We start from the raw sequence: 17,702 nt of genomic DNA, 5'->3' as shown, positions 1-17,702 counted from the left end.
TATAGCAGAAATATACTAAGGGCATCCATATATGTGAAAATTTAAGTTATTATCAAAGAATAGAATAACTGAACTTGTACAGTGTCTCATGTAGATATTTAAGAATAGGCCTTATTCAGGTATATAGGGCATTTAAAAATGACTACTTCTGTGAACGTTTGGGGTTATCAAAAAGTACTAGAGGATATACAACCTATGTATAAGATGCTATAGGAATGAGAAATGTACTAATTGGTTCTCTAAGAGAGCAGCTGATGCATGGAATAGAGTAACAAATTGCATTAAAGCCAGCAGTAGTTTAGATATTTTTAATAACAGTCTGGACACTTATTATGCGAACAACTGTTTTGGTATATTGGCAGGCTAGAAGGACATTAATGCCCATGCTTGAAAAATGTGTATATATATATATATATATATATATATATATATATATATATATATATATATATGTATGTATGTATGTATGCATGTATGTATGTATTGTATATTATTAAAGCAATTTTTATCACAGTCAGATATTGAGGTGTATGAGGGAATTAAGTGATTATAAAGACTGGGCCTGAGGCATCCTGTGGATGAAAATGGCTGAGCCTAGATTTTGTTTGATCATACTTAAATAAAATTTACCTGGAATAATGTATCTCCACCTCTTTTCAGTGTTTCCCAACAAATCCGTTGCTTCCTGTGCAGTCCCTTTCTTGCACTGAAGTTACCAGCGTCTGCCAGTGTGTGTGTGTGTGTGTGTGTGTGTGTGTGTGTGTGTGTGTGTGTGTGTGTGTGTGTGTGTAAGCATGAGGGTGTGTTTCTGTGTATGTGTTTCTTATTCAAGTTTAGATTGATAAGGTAGGTTCTTTTTTTCAGAAAAAATACATTAAATTGCAGTTATCTAAAAGGATGAGTAAGTATTGCATTGCTTAGGGTATCATAAAAGCAAGTCTTCACAGGTGCTATAAATTATGACTGTGAGTGTGTTTAACAGATCTATTTCCTCAGTAATTAAGTAGCTTTGGAACGGTATACATATCTCTAATGTCTCTGCCCTTTATTACAGAACAACTTGCTTCACATGATGGGTATGCACCTACAACAAAAATATTATCCAGAAAAACACATACATTTAACCAATTGCCAATTATTTTGCATCTTTTGTTAAATGCAGACAGGGTTTCCTATAAAACAAATGTTAGCTAAATGATTTACCCATTGCATTGTTTATTATTATGCTCACTAGACCAAAACTGTAGAAGGACTTGTCAGAAGCATTCTACTAAATGCCGATACTACTACCTGTATATTAAAAAAAAAAAAAGTTTGTATCTATTGGGATATCTTAGAAGCAGTAGCTTATTGAAATGTATATATGTTTACAAAATATTTCAAGTGAGCTGCTGTTTGCAGGGGTATACCAAGCTATGGTACCGCTGGTCTACAAGGCATCCTGAAGATGCTGTGCTAACACCTCAATGCACAGTGCTAGAGAATCAGCACATTTGTTATGATTTATTGCTCAAATTACTCTCCTGAAGTCAGGTATCACAGTTTTGTGAAGGATTTACCATAACAATACAGCTACAAGTTGGAGGTCATTTTAGCAGTAAGGGCCACCACTCTCCATCCCCCAACATGTGTTATCAGAGAGCTATGATGTCTTACACTGATTCACTTGTTACTCTGTAAAAAAATATCATGTGCATGTTGTATGTATCACTTGAAATATATTACTTAAAAGAACTGAAGTGAATGCCTACCAATACCGGTCTTATAAAGGATTGCATGGGCTGATGTCAAGGCTTTATAATTAAAACATCAGTGTGTGTTCATGCTAGGCAGGGGACTAGTACTAAATGAAAATGTATGGATTCAAAACTTTGCATGTCATGTAAGCCAGAATGTCATGATTTACTGACCAGATACCTTATCCACTGCAGATATGTGAGCACCTCGTACAAACCTAATTTATACGTATGGGTTCTGTTAAACCCTGGAATACACTGAAGCAACTGTGTTTTATAGCTTCCCTCAATACACAGAGGCTTATTGCTGAAGTAAAGTTTTATCCCCACTCTTAGGTCTATAGATAGTGAAAAACAAAAACTTCCATAATGAGATATAACAAATAAATGCCTTACCTGCTCCTACTGCAGTAAAGAATGTACCACACAACAGCACACAGCAGAGATTCATCTTCTTCGGACAGAATATTTTATGTATGAGACACACAAAACTGAAATACAAAAGTTGCATAATAGACAAGTAAGACTCTATTGCTTGTCATAGCTTACTGTGAGACTGTGGGAGCGTGAGAATTTCCATTGCAGTTTATACATTTGCTTTCTTCATCCTTTTCTTTTTACGAGCATTGCTAAAGCATTAATATTTAAATAATGGACAGAAAAAGAAATGGAAAATTTGAAATTAAACCTGCTCAATTCAGTATGAAAAAAAGTCTCTGTGTGTTTTAAACTATTTTCCACAAAAACATCTCTAGCATGGTAATGTGATGGCTTTCATGGTTGAATGTGACTAGCTTTCTTTATAATTTTAAGGTTCTTAATTTATTTATTTTATTTACATCTATTTAATAGCTATATAAATATTTTGATATGCATGGGACTTGCAATTATAACCCAGAAAAAATGCATGCAAATAATGTGTACAGTTGTTAAGTAAAGATTAAGTCAATGATATTATAGGATAGTTCTTGTCATTTATTCTTCTTTGTGAAAAAGTGAAAAAAAAATAGCCCCCTGGAAGGTTGGCTTTTGCCGACATCCATGCAGTGGTGTTATTGACCTACATGAGGAGGATAACAACATTTGTTATAAGCCAGTGTACAGTTGGTGTATGTGAAATGTAAATTTTTAATAGTCACTTCTAATGCACATTAATGTTTCACATGATTATTTTATTTAATTATACATGTATCTATATTATATATATATATATATATATATATATATATATATATATATATATATATATATATATATATATATATATAGACACACACACACACACACACACACACACACACACACACACACACACACATTACAGAATCTATGCCTACAGGTTAACATTACACGCCAGTATAATAAAGATCAGGACTGGGACCTCTAATACAGTACTGCTATCATTGTCTTTATCCAGTTTGGTACTCACATGTACACAGCACTGTCTGCATATATCATAGGTCACAATACTGGGGGATTGGAAGGAAGACTTGTACGTTTGAGCTGCCATCTCCCAGGCATAGTGGTATGAAGACAATTATGTCAGCTACACAATTATAATTCTAGGTGCTGATTTCAGACAAGTATAACATAGACACTTAGTTGTACCACACTTACAGTGCAGTTACCATCCATCCATCCATCCATCCATCCATCCATCCATCCATCTACAATCCCTTTTCCCATGTTTGCACATAGAGTCAGGGTGTCACTTCAACAGTGACACAGAGCCAAGGTTCACACCACCAGGTGGCTAGCCCTGCCACGGCTGTTCTTCCATACCGCACACTCACATGCACACTCACACCTATGGGCAATTTAGACTGTCCAATCCACCTACTGCATGGCTTTCGAATGTAAGATGAAACTGGTGCACCTGGAGGAAACCCACAAAATCACAGAGAGGACATGCAGGCTCCATACAGAAAGCACCCCAGCTGAGAAATAAACTGAGGAACCTCTTGTTGTGCGGCAACAATGCTATCCTCTGCACCACTGTGCCTCCCACAGTGTAGGTTAAGCTGTTAGCATATACTATTTATAAGCATGGCATCATATGCCTCATATTTGGATGACACTAATGATCTGTATTATACCACAGAACTGCAGACCATTGTGTACATCCTTTGAGCTCTTTGCTGTGGAAATACTACTTCTATGCTACTGGAGGGATGTTAAGCTACTCAAATAATGTAGCTGATGTTTTTCTGCTGTACATTTTTGTTTTTAACATGGTGGATTGACAATAGATGACAGTAAATGTCACTAATATATATATATATATATATATATATATATATATATATATATATATATATATACATGTATATATATATCTTTTCAGTGTATGAAGCTGGAATCCACAGATGTCTATAAATTGCTATGTTTCAGACAGATACATTGTCACTGTCATGCACTGCATAACTGCTTGTGCATACAGACTGCGGGTTTGTATATGCATCCCACTAAGTAGCAGCACTGAGGTACGCTACACATAATTCAAAGTCCATGAATCACAGGCTGCCATACCACTTTGCTGTATATTCATGGCAATGGTTGCCATTGCTTATAATGCACCAGAGTGATGGCCTGCCTGGTGTGAAAAGGAAAGTATGATTATAAGGCCTATATTATGTCATCAAAATCATATTCTGGTGAACACCTATTCGCCGACACGTAATCAGTGAAAATTGCTTCAGGAATTTACTAAGGGCAAGGATGTAGCCAGCCAACAACAGAACTTTGCCCTTTTCTCCACTGTAGTGTGATCTTGGAGTTGGTATATATAGTTAGGTGGTGTGGGGGGGGGCTAAGCCCCCTCATTAGGTGCATTCAATTGACATAGATGTTGCTCCTTTGTTATTTGGGCAAGTAGTTCCTTTCCCTTAGTAAATTCAGTGAATCACTGACACGATTTTCACTGACTAGGTGTCACTGAATAGGTATTCGCCAGAATACAATTTCAGCGACTTAATATAGACCCATTCCCATTACACATTTTGTACAGCTAGTTCAGGGATCAGCTGCTGGGACCTTAATATAGACCCATTCCCATTACACATTTTGTACAGCTAGTTCAGGGATCAGCTGCTGGGACCTTAATATAGACCCATTCCCATTACACATTTTGTACAGCTAGTTCAGGGATCAGCTGCTGGGACCTTAATATAGACCCATTCCCATTACACATTTTGTACAGCTAGTTCAGGGATCAGCTGCTGGGACCTTAATATAGACCCATTCCCATTACACATTTTGTACAGCTAGTTCAGGGATCAGCTGCTGGGACCTTAATATAGACCCATTCCCATTACACATTTTGTACAGCTAGTTCAGGGATCAGCTGCTGGGACCTTATGCAAGACCATTCCATAAGGTGGATGCTAGGTATGACCTGTCAGTCCAGCTGACCAAGGTGACCAGCATGCCCTGTACCAAAGAGCAGTACAGGTACTCGTATGGTGACCTGCAACAGTACTAATATGAAGAATTTTCATAAATGAGAAGAAGAAAAGAGGAAAGAATGTTTTGAATGGAATTGCAGCAATTACTATAGTGTTTTATACAGTAATGAAAAACTTTTTTTTTTGCCTTTCAGAGTACTGTTCTCAGTAAAGTTTATTTCCTCTGACAGATTGCAGGATGTGCCAGGTTGGCTGCTGCTTTGACTGTCTGATGTGTGTGTCCTGCTGTTGCTAGTTAAATTGTTGTGCTGTTTTGCAGAACAAGGTGCATGGCTGTGCCTATGGTCACCATTTCATGCTTCTGCTGTTACTGCACATGGATATGGATGTATAGATTCTTCTGCTTCAATGAGCATACCTCTGGTTGGGAACTTTATTTGTAAAACTGTGGGCATCTTGCAGTGACTCTGCTTTATTGCGCATCCACATGGTGGTATAACATCCATGTCCAGCTATGGGCACCAACTCTGGATCCTGCTTGTTTGCACATGCATGTGTAGCTGCAGCTTTGCACTGCTGGCTGAATCTCTGTCATGGACTGTATGTCCTATGTGCCTTTCAAAATGGGCAGAAGGGTATGAGAATGCTCATGGATGTCTCAGGAGGCAGCTGAGATTTATGGCACAGTGGGATTAGTGGAATACTGTTTTGCCACCTGTTCATCATTGTGTGCAAGCTGTGACCCATCATCATAATGGCACATTTCTTGTTATGTCTGCCTTCTGCAGAACATGGTGGCACCTTAAAGCTACAGGAGTGTCAGCCACTGCCTGCCCATACCCTGGCTAAGGTTGCAACTGATGTGGGTGAGAGAGGTAGGAGTGCTTCACTAGGTAAGGGCTTCTGGCTCCTTGCCTGCTGGTATTCTAGCTTTACTAATCATCAAGCCTCACTTAGCCAGATTTGCAGTGGATGGCAGAGTGGGAGGTTGACTGAGTATTTACACAATGAGTTATTTAATTTCATACTGACCTGCAGTGGACTGCAGATTTGCTGGACTGACTGACCATGGTATATAATTAGTGAGTCTGTGCAACCTCCTCACAGATAGTGCGAGGGGGGGGGTTGTCCGCTCTGCTAAAGCACCTGCTTTTGGTTTAGTTCACTTTGGGGTTATCTCCAGAGCATGCACAGAATGTGTTGACATTACGTGTTTCAGTGTAAGTACACTGATATTCTGATGTTCTGGTTGAAGATATATACATATATATATATATATATATATATATATATATATATATATATATATATATATATCTGTAAACAATTGGGGATCTCTCCCACAAAAAAAATGTGCCTTGGTTCCCCCAAACTTCTTACTGTATATGTGGTCCAAGCATGCGTTCCTGTGCTTAGCTTAATATTTCCCTTTTTTCTTTCTTGTACTCCTCTTTCTTCTCCTTGGAATTAATAAAGTATCCATCTAGCCGGACACTATTCAGATAGTGTATGCCATCTGCTAAATGTTTCTCTGCCATATTTAGTGGCAACGTGCCATAGCAAGTGCCTACTTGCAGCATCTGCTGTACACCTCAAATACATTTTCTTGAGGCTCAAGCAAGGAAGTGTGACAATGTTGCATTCCTCTTCTTTATATCCTGTGAGCTAATACAATATGCTTCACTTAACTATTTTCCATCCTACATGTTATATTTCCTTGCAGCACAGCAACTTGCCTACTCACATGTTACGTCCCTGCTTAATTATTCATCTCTGTTCTGCACAAGAACGTATTATCTCCCCGTGGCATAAACCATCTGCTGTCCTAGAACATATCTCTATGAATCCTAACCTATGTCCGAGATTGACTCTACTTCTCTTTTATCCTGCTTTTGGTGAAGTCTGTAAAACGTGTATTGCAAGTCTCAGTTTCTTGTCATAATTACTTCTGTGAGAAGAATTTCAGAATGCCACGCCTTACAGGTTGAAGGATTTTTGTTGATTATTCACAAAGAATTTTAATGCATACAAAGTCTTAAATTTATTTCATAGGTTATTTAGTAGTTCACTCAAAACCAAGCTTTTCACCATCTAAGTCTATTAGACATAAGCATTGCCGAACAGAGTAGATGTTAAAAAGGAAATGAAATACTAACCAGTCCTGCTTGCTTTCTTTTAGACAGGTAAGAAACTATTATTATACCATGATCCCCCCAAAACGTGCACGCTGATTGGCCAGCGTGCCCGTTGTAAATCGAGTTATACTAATGGAAAAAGGTCCGGTCGCCCGGACTTTTTCCATTAGTATAACTCGTTTTTAAACACTGTCTCGCTATGTTAAATGGGTTTAACATAGCGAGACAGCTTTAAAATAAGCAACGGAGATCTCCGTTGCTTATTTTAAAGCTGTCTCGCCATGTTAAACCCATTTAACATAGCAATGTTTAAAACAACGGAGAAAGCAAGATCTCCGTTGCTTTTTATCTTGCTATGTTAAATGAGTTTAACATAGCGAGACAGTTTTAAAATAAGCAACGGAGATGTCCGCTGCTTATTTTAAACTGTCTCGCTATGTTAAACTCATTTAACATAGCGAGACAAAAAGCAACGGAGATCTTGCTTTCTCCGTTTTTGCTCAACTCTGATGTACTGCGCAGGCGCAGTACATCAGAACTGCCGGATGCCAGACATCTGCGGAAGGGCAGTAAACAGGCATTATACTATGCCATTATTTAAGAAAAGTAACAGTTTCTTTTCTTAAATAATGTCATATAATAGCAATAACCGCCTGGGTGTGGGTAATGCCAAATTACCCACGGTTGGCTTTGTTTGGTCCCGAGGCGAACCACGCCAACCGTGGGTATAGCATTACCCACACCCAGGCGTTATTGCTATATTATACCATGATCCCCCCAAAACGTGCATGCTGCTTGGCCAGCGTGCCCGTTGTAAATCGAGTTATACTAATGGGAAAAGGTCCGTCGCCGGACTTTTTCCATTAGTATAACTTCGTTTTAAACACTGTCTCGCTATGTTAAATGGGTTTAACATAGCGAGACAGCTTTAAAATAAGCAACGGAGATCTCCGTTGCTTATTTTAAAGCTGTCTCACTATGTTAAACCCATTTAACATAGCGAGGCAGTGTTTAAAAAGCAGAAAGCAAGATCTCCGTTGCTTTTAGTGTCTCGCTATGTTAAATGAGTTTAACATAGCGAGACAGTTTTAAAATAAGCAACGGAGATGTCCGTTGCTTATTTTAAAACTGTCTCGCTATGTTAAACTCATTTAACATAGCGAGACACTAAAAAAAAGCAACGGAGATCTTGCTTTCTCCGTTGCTTTTGCCCACAGCTCTGATGTACTGCGCAGGCTTTTGAAGGTTTTGCATACAGAAAATGTGTGCTGCTGCGAAATGGACAACCATGCACATTTTCATTTAAGCCTTAAACCTTTATAATCAGACCAAAGGTAGGGTGGAGTTTGGAAGGGAGGTTAATGGAGTTCAGTAATTTGAATCCAATAAATTATTTATCTCCCATATGCATAAACAACTTGGTGCTTATTCAAAACGACTCTCCCTAAAAACTGAGAGTCCTGAATAAAAAAATGGTCAGATATAGCACCTGCTATAACTCTAGATCTTCAAGGGCATTTGAGTCAGCAAGAGAGCTGCCCTTGTCCTTCCTGTTTCAGATCTGTACAATTTTAGGCAGTTCTTAGTTTGCTCCATGACAGGAGGATTTCTTTCTTTATTTGACTTCTTTTGAATGAGGGGGCTGGAAAGAAATGATTAAGGGATGGTGTGATCCACCCATTTATTGAATCACAGGATCATAGAATCAACAAGGCAAGTCAGACCAGAGGACATGCACACGCCAATACATACTGTCAGTTTCTACCACTAGCTGTAGGCAGCATGAAACTTGTAAGTCCTGGGGTAAACTTAAGGGCAGCCATCCAGTTGTCCAAGTTATGTCTGAAGGATGACTGGGAGTCACATTGCTTCACATGTCAGGATGATCTCTTCCAGAGTAGAATGAGATGCTAAGTGATGAACTGATGTCTCAATGTAGATTTATTTATTTCTTGATGAAGGTTTAAATCTCTGGTTTTGGTGCTGGATGCTCAGTTGGACTTGTCGAGGATAAAGAAGTCAAGTATGGCTGGATCCCTGTGAGTCCAGTAAGCCACGCACATGTCTAGCCACTGAATATAGGAAGAGGGACTCCAGTCTCTCTCTCTTTGTAGCTAAGGTTTTTGATACCACAATTCCTTTTTGTTAGGAACCTCTATGGTTTGCAGATTTTTTTTTTGAATTTGTGTAGACAAATACATATCAAAGGCTGTATTAGGCAGAATACAGAGAGACAATGATTTTGTTGGTTTTAAAAGAGAATGAATTTATATTGTCTGTCACAGAACATTTACTTGGCAAGTAATTGTGAAATGTAGAAGGATTTCCTGATTATGGTCACTATGTGATGGTCAAAGGTGAGAAAGCTATCAACCTATGTGGCCAGATCTCTGTTTACAGATTCATATGGCAAAGGGGTGCTTTCAGTGTAGTAGGATGTAGAGTGTTTCTGTTTTCCTGTAAGTTTCAGCCCTTTTTCAGTGCACCAGGAAGTGATTTTAGTAAGACTGTTTTTAATGTATATGCATCCAATGAGGATTTAACAACCACATCCAACTTACAGTCATCAGCAAACTTTGTTCAATAGAGATCATTGCTAGTAGTTTGGAGGTCTCAAAAATAGATGTCAAACAGAAGGGGGTCCAGGACAGATTCCTGGGGGACACCACTGCCTACCTTATCGCTGTCTGAGGAGGTTACTGTTCTGTCCTTGAGCTAGTTTGCTATCCATCTTAACACATAGGTAATTATGTTTAAGGCCATCAACTTATAAACAATTCAGTTATGGTATGGTATCAAATATCTTGGTCAGATCAAGGCAGACAGCATGGATGGTAAAACCACTGTCAGCTGCTTGTGTGGCTTTCTCAAAATAGTTGAAAATATTCATCAGATAGGACCTGCCATTTACAAAGCTGAATTGCAGAGGTTCTAGCACAGTCAGGTTATTGATGTTATGATTTATAAGGTCAGTGATGGTGTGCTCCATGGCTTTACAGATAGCAACTCAAAAGGCTGATAGGATTATAGTTCCCAAGGTTTGTGGTGGGCCCATCCATACAGAGGAGCATTACTACAATAGTGCACCAGGATTTAGGGGCATAACCTCTAACAAGGCTCAGGATAAACAGCTTGAAAAGGGGATCAATGAGTGCGTGTATAACACTGCTTATTGGACAACCTGGTGTGTTGTCTGGACCACTGGAGGAAGTGTTTTAGGTCTTTGACAGTGCTTTGAGAACATGTTCCTTTGTGATAATGAGGGGTGGGGGGTGGAATAACTCCCGGACTGTTTGAGAAAGGGTGGTAGTCCCAGAGGTGAAATTTGCTGTGAAGTTGCTAGCCTGAGTATTGTAAATTTTTTTGAATTTGATTTGGAGGGTCCATTATGGAGAAGTGTGGAGCAAAATTGAGAGTTATTTCTTACTTTTCTGAAGTAACTGAAGGAGGATTTGTAATTATCATTTTCTTTAGTTGCTAGTCTTAATTCTGCTGCTGCTAGTCTTTATAGTTGCTTTTAGCTTCTTAGTGAGGTTTTAGCCCTGCAAGGCAGATTAATGAGTTTCTTCTTTCTGCTATATTGTTTGTTTATATTTGTAGACCACCTGATTGGTTCACTTTTTAATTTTCTACTGTGTTTGTTTTTTGGAAGGGACTGCTAGATCAATTTGCCTAAATGGGAATAAAAAAATATCTGTATAACTGGCTGCATAACCTGGGTCAACTGTGGAGATGACCTGGGTAAATTTAGAGATTTCATTATACAGTTGTATGAAGTTGGCCATTTTGAAGTCTTTAAAGAAGGTGGTATTTGCAAATAAAGGAGATGAAGTTTTAAGGGTAAATGCAACCTGCCTGTGATTAGACCTTATTAATGAAGGGGCAACAACTGGAGGGGTGTAGATAATGGCCAAGTCTGTGAGAATTAAGTGAAGAATGTTTATGCCCCTGGCCAGTTTGAGGACAAACTGAGCAAGGCTGTTTTTGTGTACCCAGTTCAGGACTCACTGAGCACACCCAATGTTGGAAATGTAGGTGTCCCAATCAATGGAAAGGAAAGTTGAAATCACCAAGGATTAAAAAGCTGTTATTTATAGGGGTATCATCTATGAATGCCAGGAGCTGATTGTGATCTGGATCCATGCAAGGGGATTGATAGCAAGCTGTGAATTGGGGATTAGACTTCCGTAAGGTGAGCTGTAGTTCACAGGGTGGTTTATGTTTTGAAGGGATATTTTCTCTAATTTACACTGACATTCCATCACCAGTACCAGTGGGTCTGAATGCATGTTAGACACATAACCCAAGCACCAAAGGGATGCTGTCTAATGATTTGAACCATGTTTAACAGCTTGTACATGCTACTCTGTAACAGAACTGCGAATCAGAAGTGCCTCAAAATCAGGCAATTATTATTAAGATTCATGGTATTGATAAACATCTTGATATCATCTAGTTTGGGATTTGAGGTGTTTATCAGGCTGGGAGAAATTATTAAGCAAAAATATTGAATATCGTTTGCAAAGCAATCTCCTCCCAAAGTGATGCATAAAGGATGATGTGATGATGGAAAGAATATTAAAAAAATAAAGGAGTGAACTTATGGAACATACCTGAAAAAGTCTGGACAGAGCATCGCTATTAGTGGAAAAAGGATAGTTCTATGTAAAATAGTCCTTTTGACTGAAATATCAATAAAGATCTGAAGTTACAGTACCTGTTGGATTACCATTCTTGTCTGCCTGTCCCTAGTTCACAGGTCATTACAAGAAAAATGGGTTACAGATTCTGTTGTTGTGTGCTATCTGTGGAGATGATGTCATCACCTGTGTGGTTGCAATGCAGTTCATGGGCTCTGTGTTACCGCACAGCAGGAAACTTAATAAGTAGCATACACACAGTGCAGATCAGGTTTGCATGAGCACACACATCTTTGAACTGGTACAAAAATTTAGGACACAGTGTAAATTCTGGCCCCATCTTATCACATGAAACCTGTAAGATTACACATATATCATATTCTGGCACAATCAGTGAAGGATATGTTCTTTCTTCTCATATAACCTGAGAAGATATTCATCATACATTTAAACAAACTTTAAAAGATCAGATCTCCATTGCTTCAACAAAAAAAGGCAGCCCTAAAGTTCTTTTTAAACACTTGGCTTGTAGGGATATGTAAAATATCACATGAGTGTCAGAGATTAGCTTTTTTCAAATCAGGCCCTCAGAGCCTTCATCAAAGCCCTGAGAAAACAAAGCAAAATCTAATCTTTTATCTTACATGGAATTTGCAGGACATTGTATATGATATATTATGTCCGTCAACAAAAAGTGTCAGGCCTAATCTTTTCAGTTCAGAAGATGGTCTATAGGGTCCAGCATTAGCTTCAAGTAGCGCCATATGCAAACATCACCCTTTATATAAGGCTAGCAGTTAACTGCAAAGTCCTGAACTAGCAATTATCATCAGCATCATTATCATGTACCCCATTTTCCCCATGGGTTAGGGTGTTGCATCAACTGTCACCAACTCTTTTGATGAAAAGCAATATATTTATATATATATATATATATATATATATATATATATATATATATATATATATATAATATAGACACATACACACACACACGCATGCACACACACAAAGGGTCATGATGGAGAGATGAAAAGTCAGCAAACAAAGGAGAGTAGTAATGCTGAAACTGAATTCATCCTTAAGTCTCGGTGAGTACCTTCGAGAGGTAGACCCTGTTTTTCACAAAATCCCACCAAGGCAACACTGTTATATAGACTGTATTTATATAGCATATATCATGGACAGAAGTAAATTAAAATTAAAAAAAGATAGCTGGATGCACAAGACCCAGGATAAAAAAGTGCCCAATCGTGGTAGGTGCACTGGTGCCAGGACTGGAAAAATGACAGCGTAGAATCCTCAAAATACAGAAACATTCCTACAATGGGGCCAGGCCAGGCTCAAGGGGAGGATGGCCCCCCTGTTGTAGAAGGAAGTAGCGGTCCACAAAAACGACAAAAACTGATTGGCCAAAGAAGAGCCATAAAGACGATAGAGTGGACTATTGAGGATAAGAAAGAAATTATGTATTGTTACTATTATGTAAAAAGCCCAGAATTTCCAGACACAAGATTAACAAAACGATTAAGAGACAAATTACAGGAAAGAAAAATACTTCCACAGGAAAAACTGTCAGAAGCTTCAAATAAAAATGTGCGTTATTACAACAGATTTTTGAAAAACAGTGTATAGATCAAGAAATTTTGATCTTTCTGGAAAAAGAAGCATTTGAGGAAGTGAGAAAATATAAACAACAAAACCTAGAGATATTTGAAAAATATAAAAAAGAAATATGGTCATGGGAAAGAAAGAGAGATTTGATATGGTGCAATATTTATGGAAAGGAGAAAGCCAAGTTAACTAATATAGAGAAGGCAGTCTCAAGGATATTCAAAGAGAAATACAGGCAAAGGCATTCAGATATAAAAAAATTCACAATAAAAAGATTAATAGCAAAAAGATTTAATGTAGAAAAGATGATTAGTAAAGCAGAATTTAAAGAAATAGAAGTTGAAGTTATGGAGTGCCCGCGAAGTGAAGGATTTAATGTAGAAGGTCTAAAACAGACTACATCACAGCATGATGGAGTGAGTCTCCAGAATAAGGAAAAGCAAGAAGATCAGGAGACGTGAAGAAGAAATATGGACAGAGGAAAGGAAAAAAGATTTAATATGGTGTAATATTTATGCAAAGGAGAAAGCAAAACTAACCAATAAAAAAAGAGCAGCACCAAAGATATTTGAAGAAAAATAAAGGGGAAAGGAATCCGGATATGGAAAACTTTACAATACAACAAATAGGAAGACTTAGAGGAAAAGAAGAAAAAGAGATTAGTAATGGAGAAGTCAAAGAAATAGAAATTGAGGTTATGGAACAGCTGCAAAGGGAAGAATTCAGCTCCAGACAAGTGACAAGTGGAGTACCTCAGGGTTCAGTCCTGGGGCCGCTATTGTCTGGCATCTACTTCTCTGAAGTACAGGCCAACACTAAGGGACTCTGGCTAACAAAGTTCACAAATGACTGCAAACTGGGAGCCATTACTGAATCCCAAATGATGTGGATATTCTACAAAAGGGCCTTACAGAAACAGATGCTTGGTGCCAGAGCCATAGGCTCAAGCTCAATGCCAAGCAATGTATAGTTATCCCCTTTGGGAAAAAAACATATACCCATGAATTACCACATAGGTGGCAGCACACTAAACACCGAAAGTGTGATAAGAGACTTGGGGACACAGGTGGATAGTGGTCTCACCTTCGATATCCACATTGCCACAACAGTCAGGAAATCCTTCTGTGTGGCACACCTCATCACTAAGGGCTTTTCATCCAGAAAAAAGGAGGTCACTATCCCATTGTACTCATCCCTCACTAGACCCATTATAGAATACAACACCCCATTTGGTATGTACCTCTCAAGACATCTGCAACAACTGGAAAGGCCACAGAAATACCTCACTAAAAGAATCACAGGCCTAAAACAGATGCCCTAAGCTGACCGTCTAAAAAAATCCAGCTATACTCTATCGCATATCATCTACTCAGATCTCTGCTTAACATACAAGGCCACGTCAAACCCAGAGCTGTTGGACATGCTACACTCAAAGAAATCTCAATCCTTCAGAGCCACATGCTCCAGGGATTTAAACCTTGTCTGGGGATTCACATCTAGATCAAGGGAGGTCATCGTCCCCCTGTACTCATCACTCATTAGACCTATGATTGAGTACAATGCCCCATTCGAATGTATCTGACCCGACACCTGCAGCAGCTGGAAAGGCCCCAAAGTTCCTCACCAAAAGGATAAAGGGTCTCAAAAATATGTCTTATGCTGCCCGACTGAAAGAACTCCAGCTCTATTCAGTCTCATACCGCTTGCTCAGAGGTGACCTGTGCCTGACATATAAGGCCATGTCAAACCCAGATTTGATGAATATGCTTCACCTCAAAAAATCTAGATCCCTCAGAACCACAAGGGCGGAGACTTAAACCTTGACACGGTTATTAATAGAACGTGCTGGAGGGACAAATTCATCACCCAGAGACTCCCTATGCTGTGGAACAAAATCCCGGTACATGTGAGGCAGAGCACCTCACTGGCCTTGTTCAAGAGGAATCTTGACCAATGGATGGGAGATCGCAGATATACCCCAGGGATTACTTCAGTGTCACTGCTTGACAGAGGCACAGCAAAATAATAGGCATAGTTTTATTCAAACTAAAGGGGTGGTGAAAGCCACATAACTATGGGCTAGGCTTATAAATGCCCTTGGGCAGATAGCCTAGTATGAACCTATGAACCTATGAATCACAATGAACAAAACATGCTGGAGGGATAGGTTCCTGACTCAGAGACTCCCCAGACTCTAGAATAGACTGCCCATACATGTCAAGCAGAGCGCCTCTTTGGCCCTCTTCAAAAGGAACATTGACGATTGGATGGGAGATAGGAAATTCACCCCGGGGATCACATTAGTCGCCCTGCTAGACATGGCTCCAGGGAAGTAAATAGTGTGGGAAGAAATTGTCAGGGAATTGTTACAGCTAGGCTTGTATAGCCCTAGGGCCAATACCTTAGTACCAACCTATGAACCTAATAAATTAAATACAGAAAGCACCACAACAGGATAGAGCACAGGAAGCAATTGGTCAGGTGCCACATCAAGATATTTTGGAACCTTCCACAGGAAACCAGTATAAATGTTCATTTAAAGCTAGACAGCAAGGAAAGGAACATGAAACTGTGGAAACTCTGATGCAGTCAATGTTGAGGAGTGATAGGCCAGTGAGTTCCCATATGACAGAACAACAGATGACACAGGATGAAATTGAAGCGAATGTGCCACAGGAAGATACTACAGAACCTTCTATAGAATGCCCGCAGGAAACAGAAAACAAGGGATTTGTCTGCTGTATGGAAGAAAATTAGTTAAGAGAAGAGTTGCTTGATTTAATAGACAAAGACAGATATATCAAGATCAATAAGAGAAATACACTGCAGAAGGTTAATAAAACCACTAATGTCAGAAGCTTGATAAAACAAATGAACACAGTAATTAGGACTGTCCATAGAGATCCATGTGATATAACAGAAGTAAACAGAATATATTATTGTGCTGCTAAATTAATAACTGATAAAGTTCTACCACAGGAACACAGAGTAGCGAGGGAAAAAAGGAGGTGAAAGCGAATGCCATCATGGAAATATCGAAAAGAAAAACTATGAAGCATCTAAGACAAGAAGTGTCATTGTTAGAAGATTATAGAAGAGGGAATAGATCAACAAAAATACTAAGAAAGATGTGATAAAAGCAATGCACAGTATTAGAAAAGACCAGGATCTATTATGCACTATTGGAGATAAACTAAAAATTTCAAAACAGCCGGAAAGACTTAGAAGATACAAAGATAAATATAAGGGAAAAGCACAAAATAAGCAATTTATTGATGACCCAAAAAAGTTTTATAGAAAACTGGGAAATAAAAGGAATTGAAAGAGTGCCAAAAAAAGGAAGTAGATACATTTTGGAGAAGTATCTATGACGATCCTGTGGAACATAACAAAGATGCTAAATGGATAGAAGAAGTAAAAGAAAGAATAAGAAGTTTAAAAGTGCAGGATATGAAATGGGATGAAATAGCCAGCAAGACTGAAACAAAGTTGAGAAAACCATCTAACTGGAAAACTCCAGACCCAGATGCAGTACCTAACTTTTGGATTAAAGTATTAACTTCTTTGCACGAGGATTTAGCAATGAGTAAGAAATATTTATATGCACACTCCAAACACACACCACACTGGTTAACAACAGGAAAAACAATGCTCTTACTTAAGAGTGAACCTGCAAGCTACCCTAAAAATTATAGACCAATAACTTGTCTTCCAATGACGTATAAACTATACACGGGAAATGACACCGACAGAGTTTATAGTCATTTAGAAGAAAACTCAATTATGGCAGTAGAACAAAAGAGCAATAAAAGAAAGTCATATGGAACAAAGGATCATTTGTTGTTAAACAAAGTTATAGTGGAGACTTATAAGAAGGGGAAGAATCTATGTATGGCATGGATTGACTAGAAAAAAGCATTTGGTAGTATCCCACATTCATGGATAAAAGAGTGCTTAAAAATGTATAAGATACACCCTACACTGATTGATTACATTACAGTAACCATGAAACAGTGGCAGACCACTTTGCAATTAAGCCATGATAAAGGACAGATTATTATAACAGGGATAAAATTTCAAAGGGGGATATTCCAGTGTGACTCTTTGTCACTGTTGCTATTCTGCCTTGCCATTAATCCATTAAGCTGTTTACTTAACAGCTCAGGCCATGGC

At 38.6% G+C, this 17,702-nt stretch overlaps 1 protein-coding gene across 1 annotated transcript in view; it reads right to left on the bottom strand.

The window, feature by feature from the left end:
* LOC122812864 (CD276 antigen homolog) overlaps positions 1-17,702 on the bottom strand; it is a 180,901-nt gene that overhangs the window by 148,293 nt on the left and 14,906 nt on the right. The window contains exon 2 of the mRNA XM_044084906.1: positions 2,133-2,227. Coding sequence (XP_043940841.1) covers positions 2,133-2,227 — 95 coding nt within the window. The remainder of the gene's footprint in view (positions 1-2,132; positions 2,228-17,702) is intronic.

Source organism: Protopterus annectens, chromosome 10.part0, assembly GCF_019279795.1.
Source record: "Protopterus annectens isolate FY-2018-M chromosome 10.part0, PAN1.0, whole genome shotgun sequence".
In the NCBI taxonomy this organism is placed as follows: Eukaryota; Metazoa; Chordata; order Ceratodontiformes; family Protopteridae; genus Protopterus; species Protopterus annectens.
Note: the sequence above shows the minus strand (reverse complement) of the source record. Positions and strands in the feature narration are given on the sequence as shown.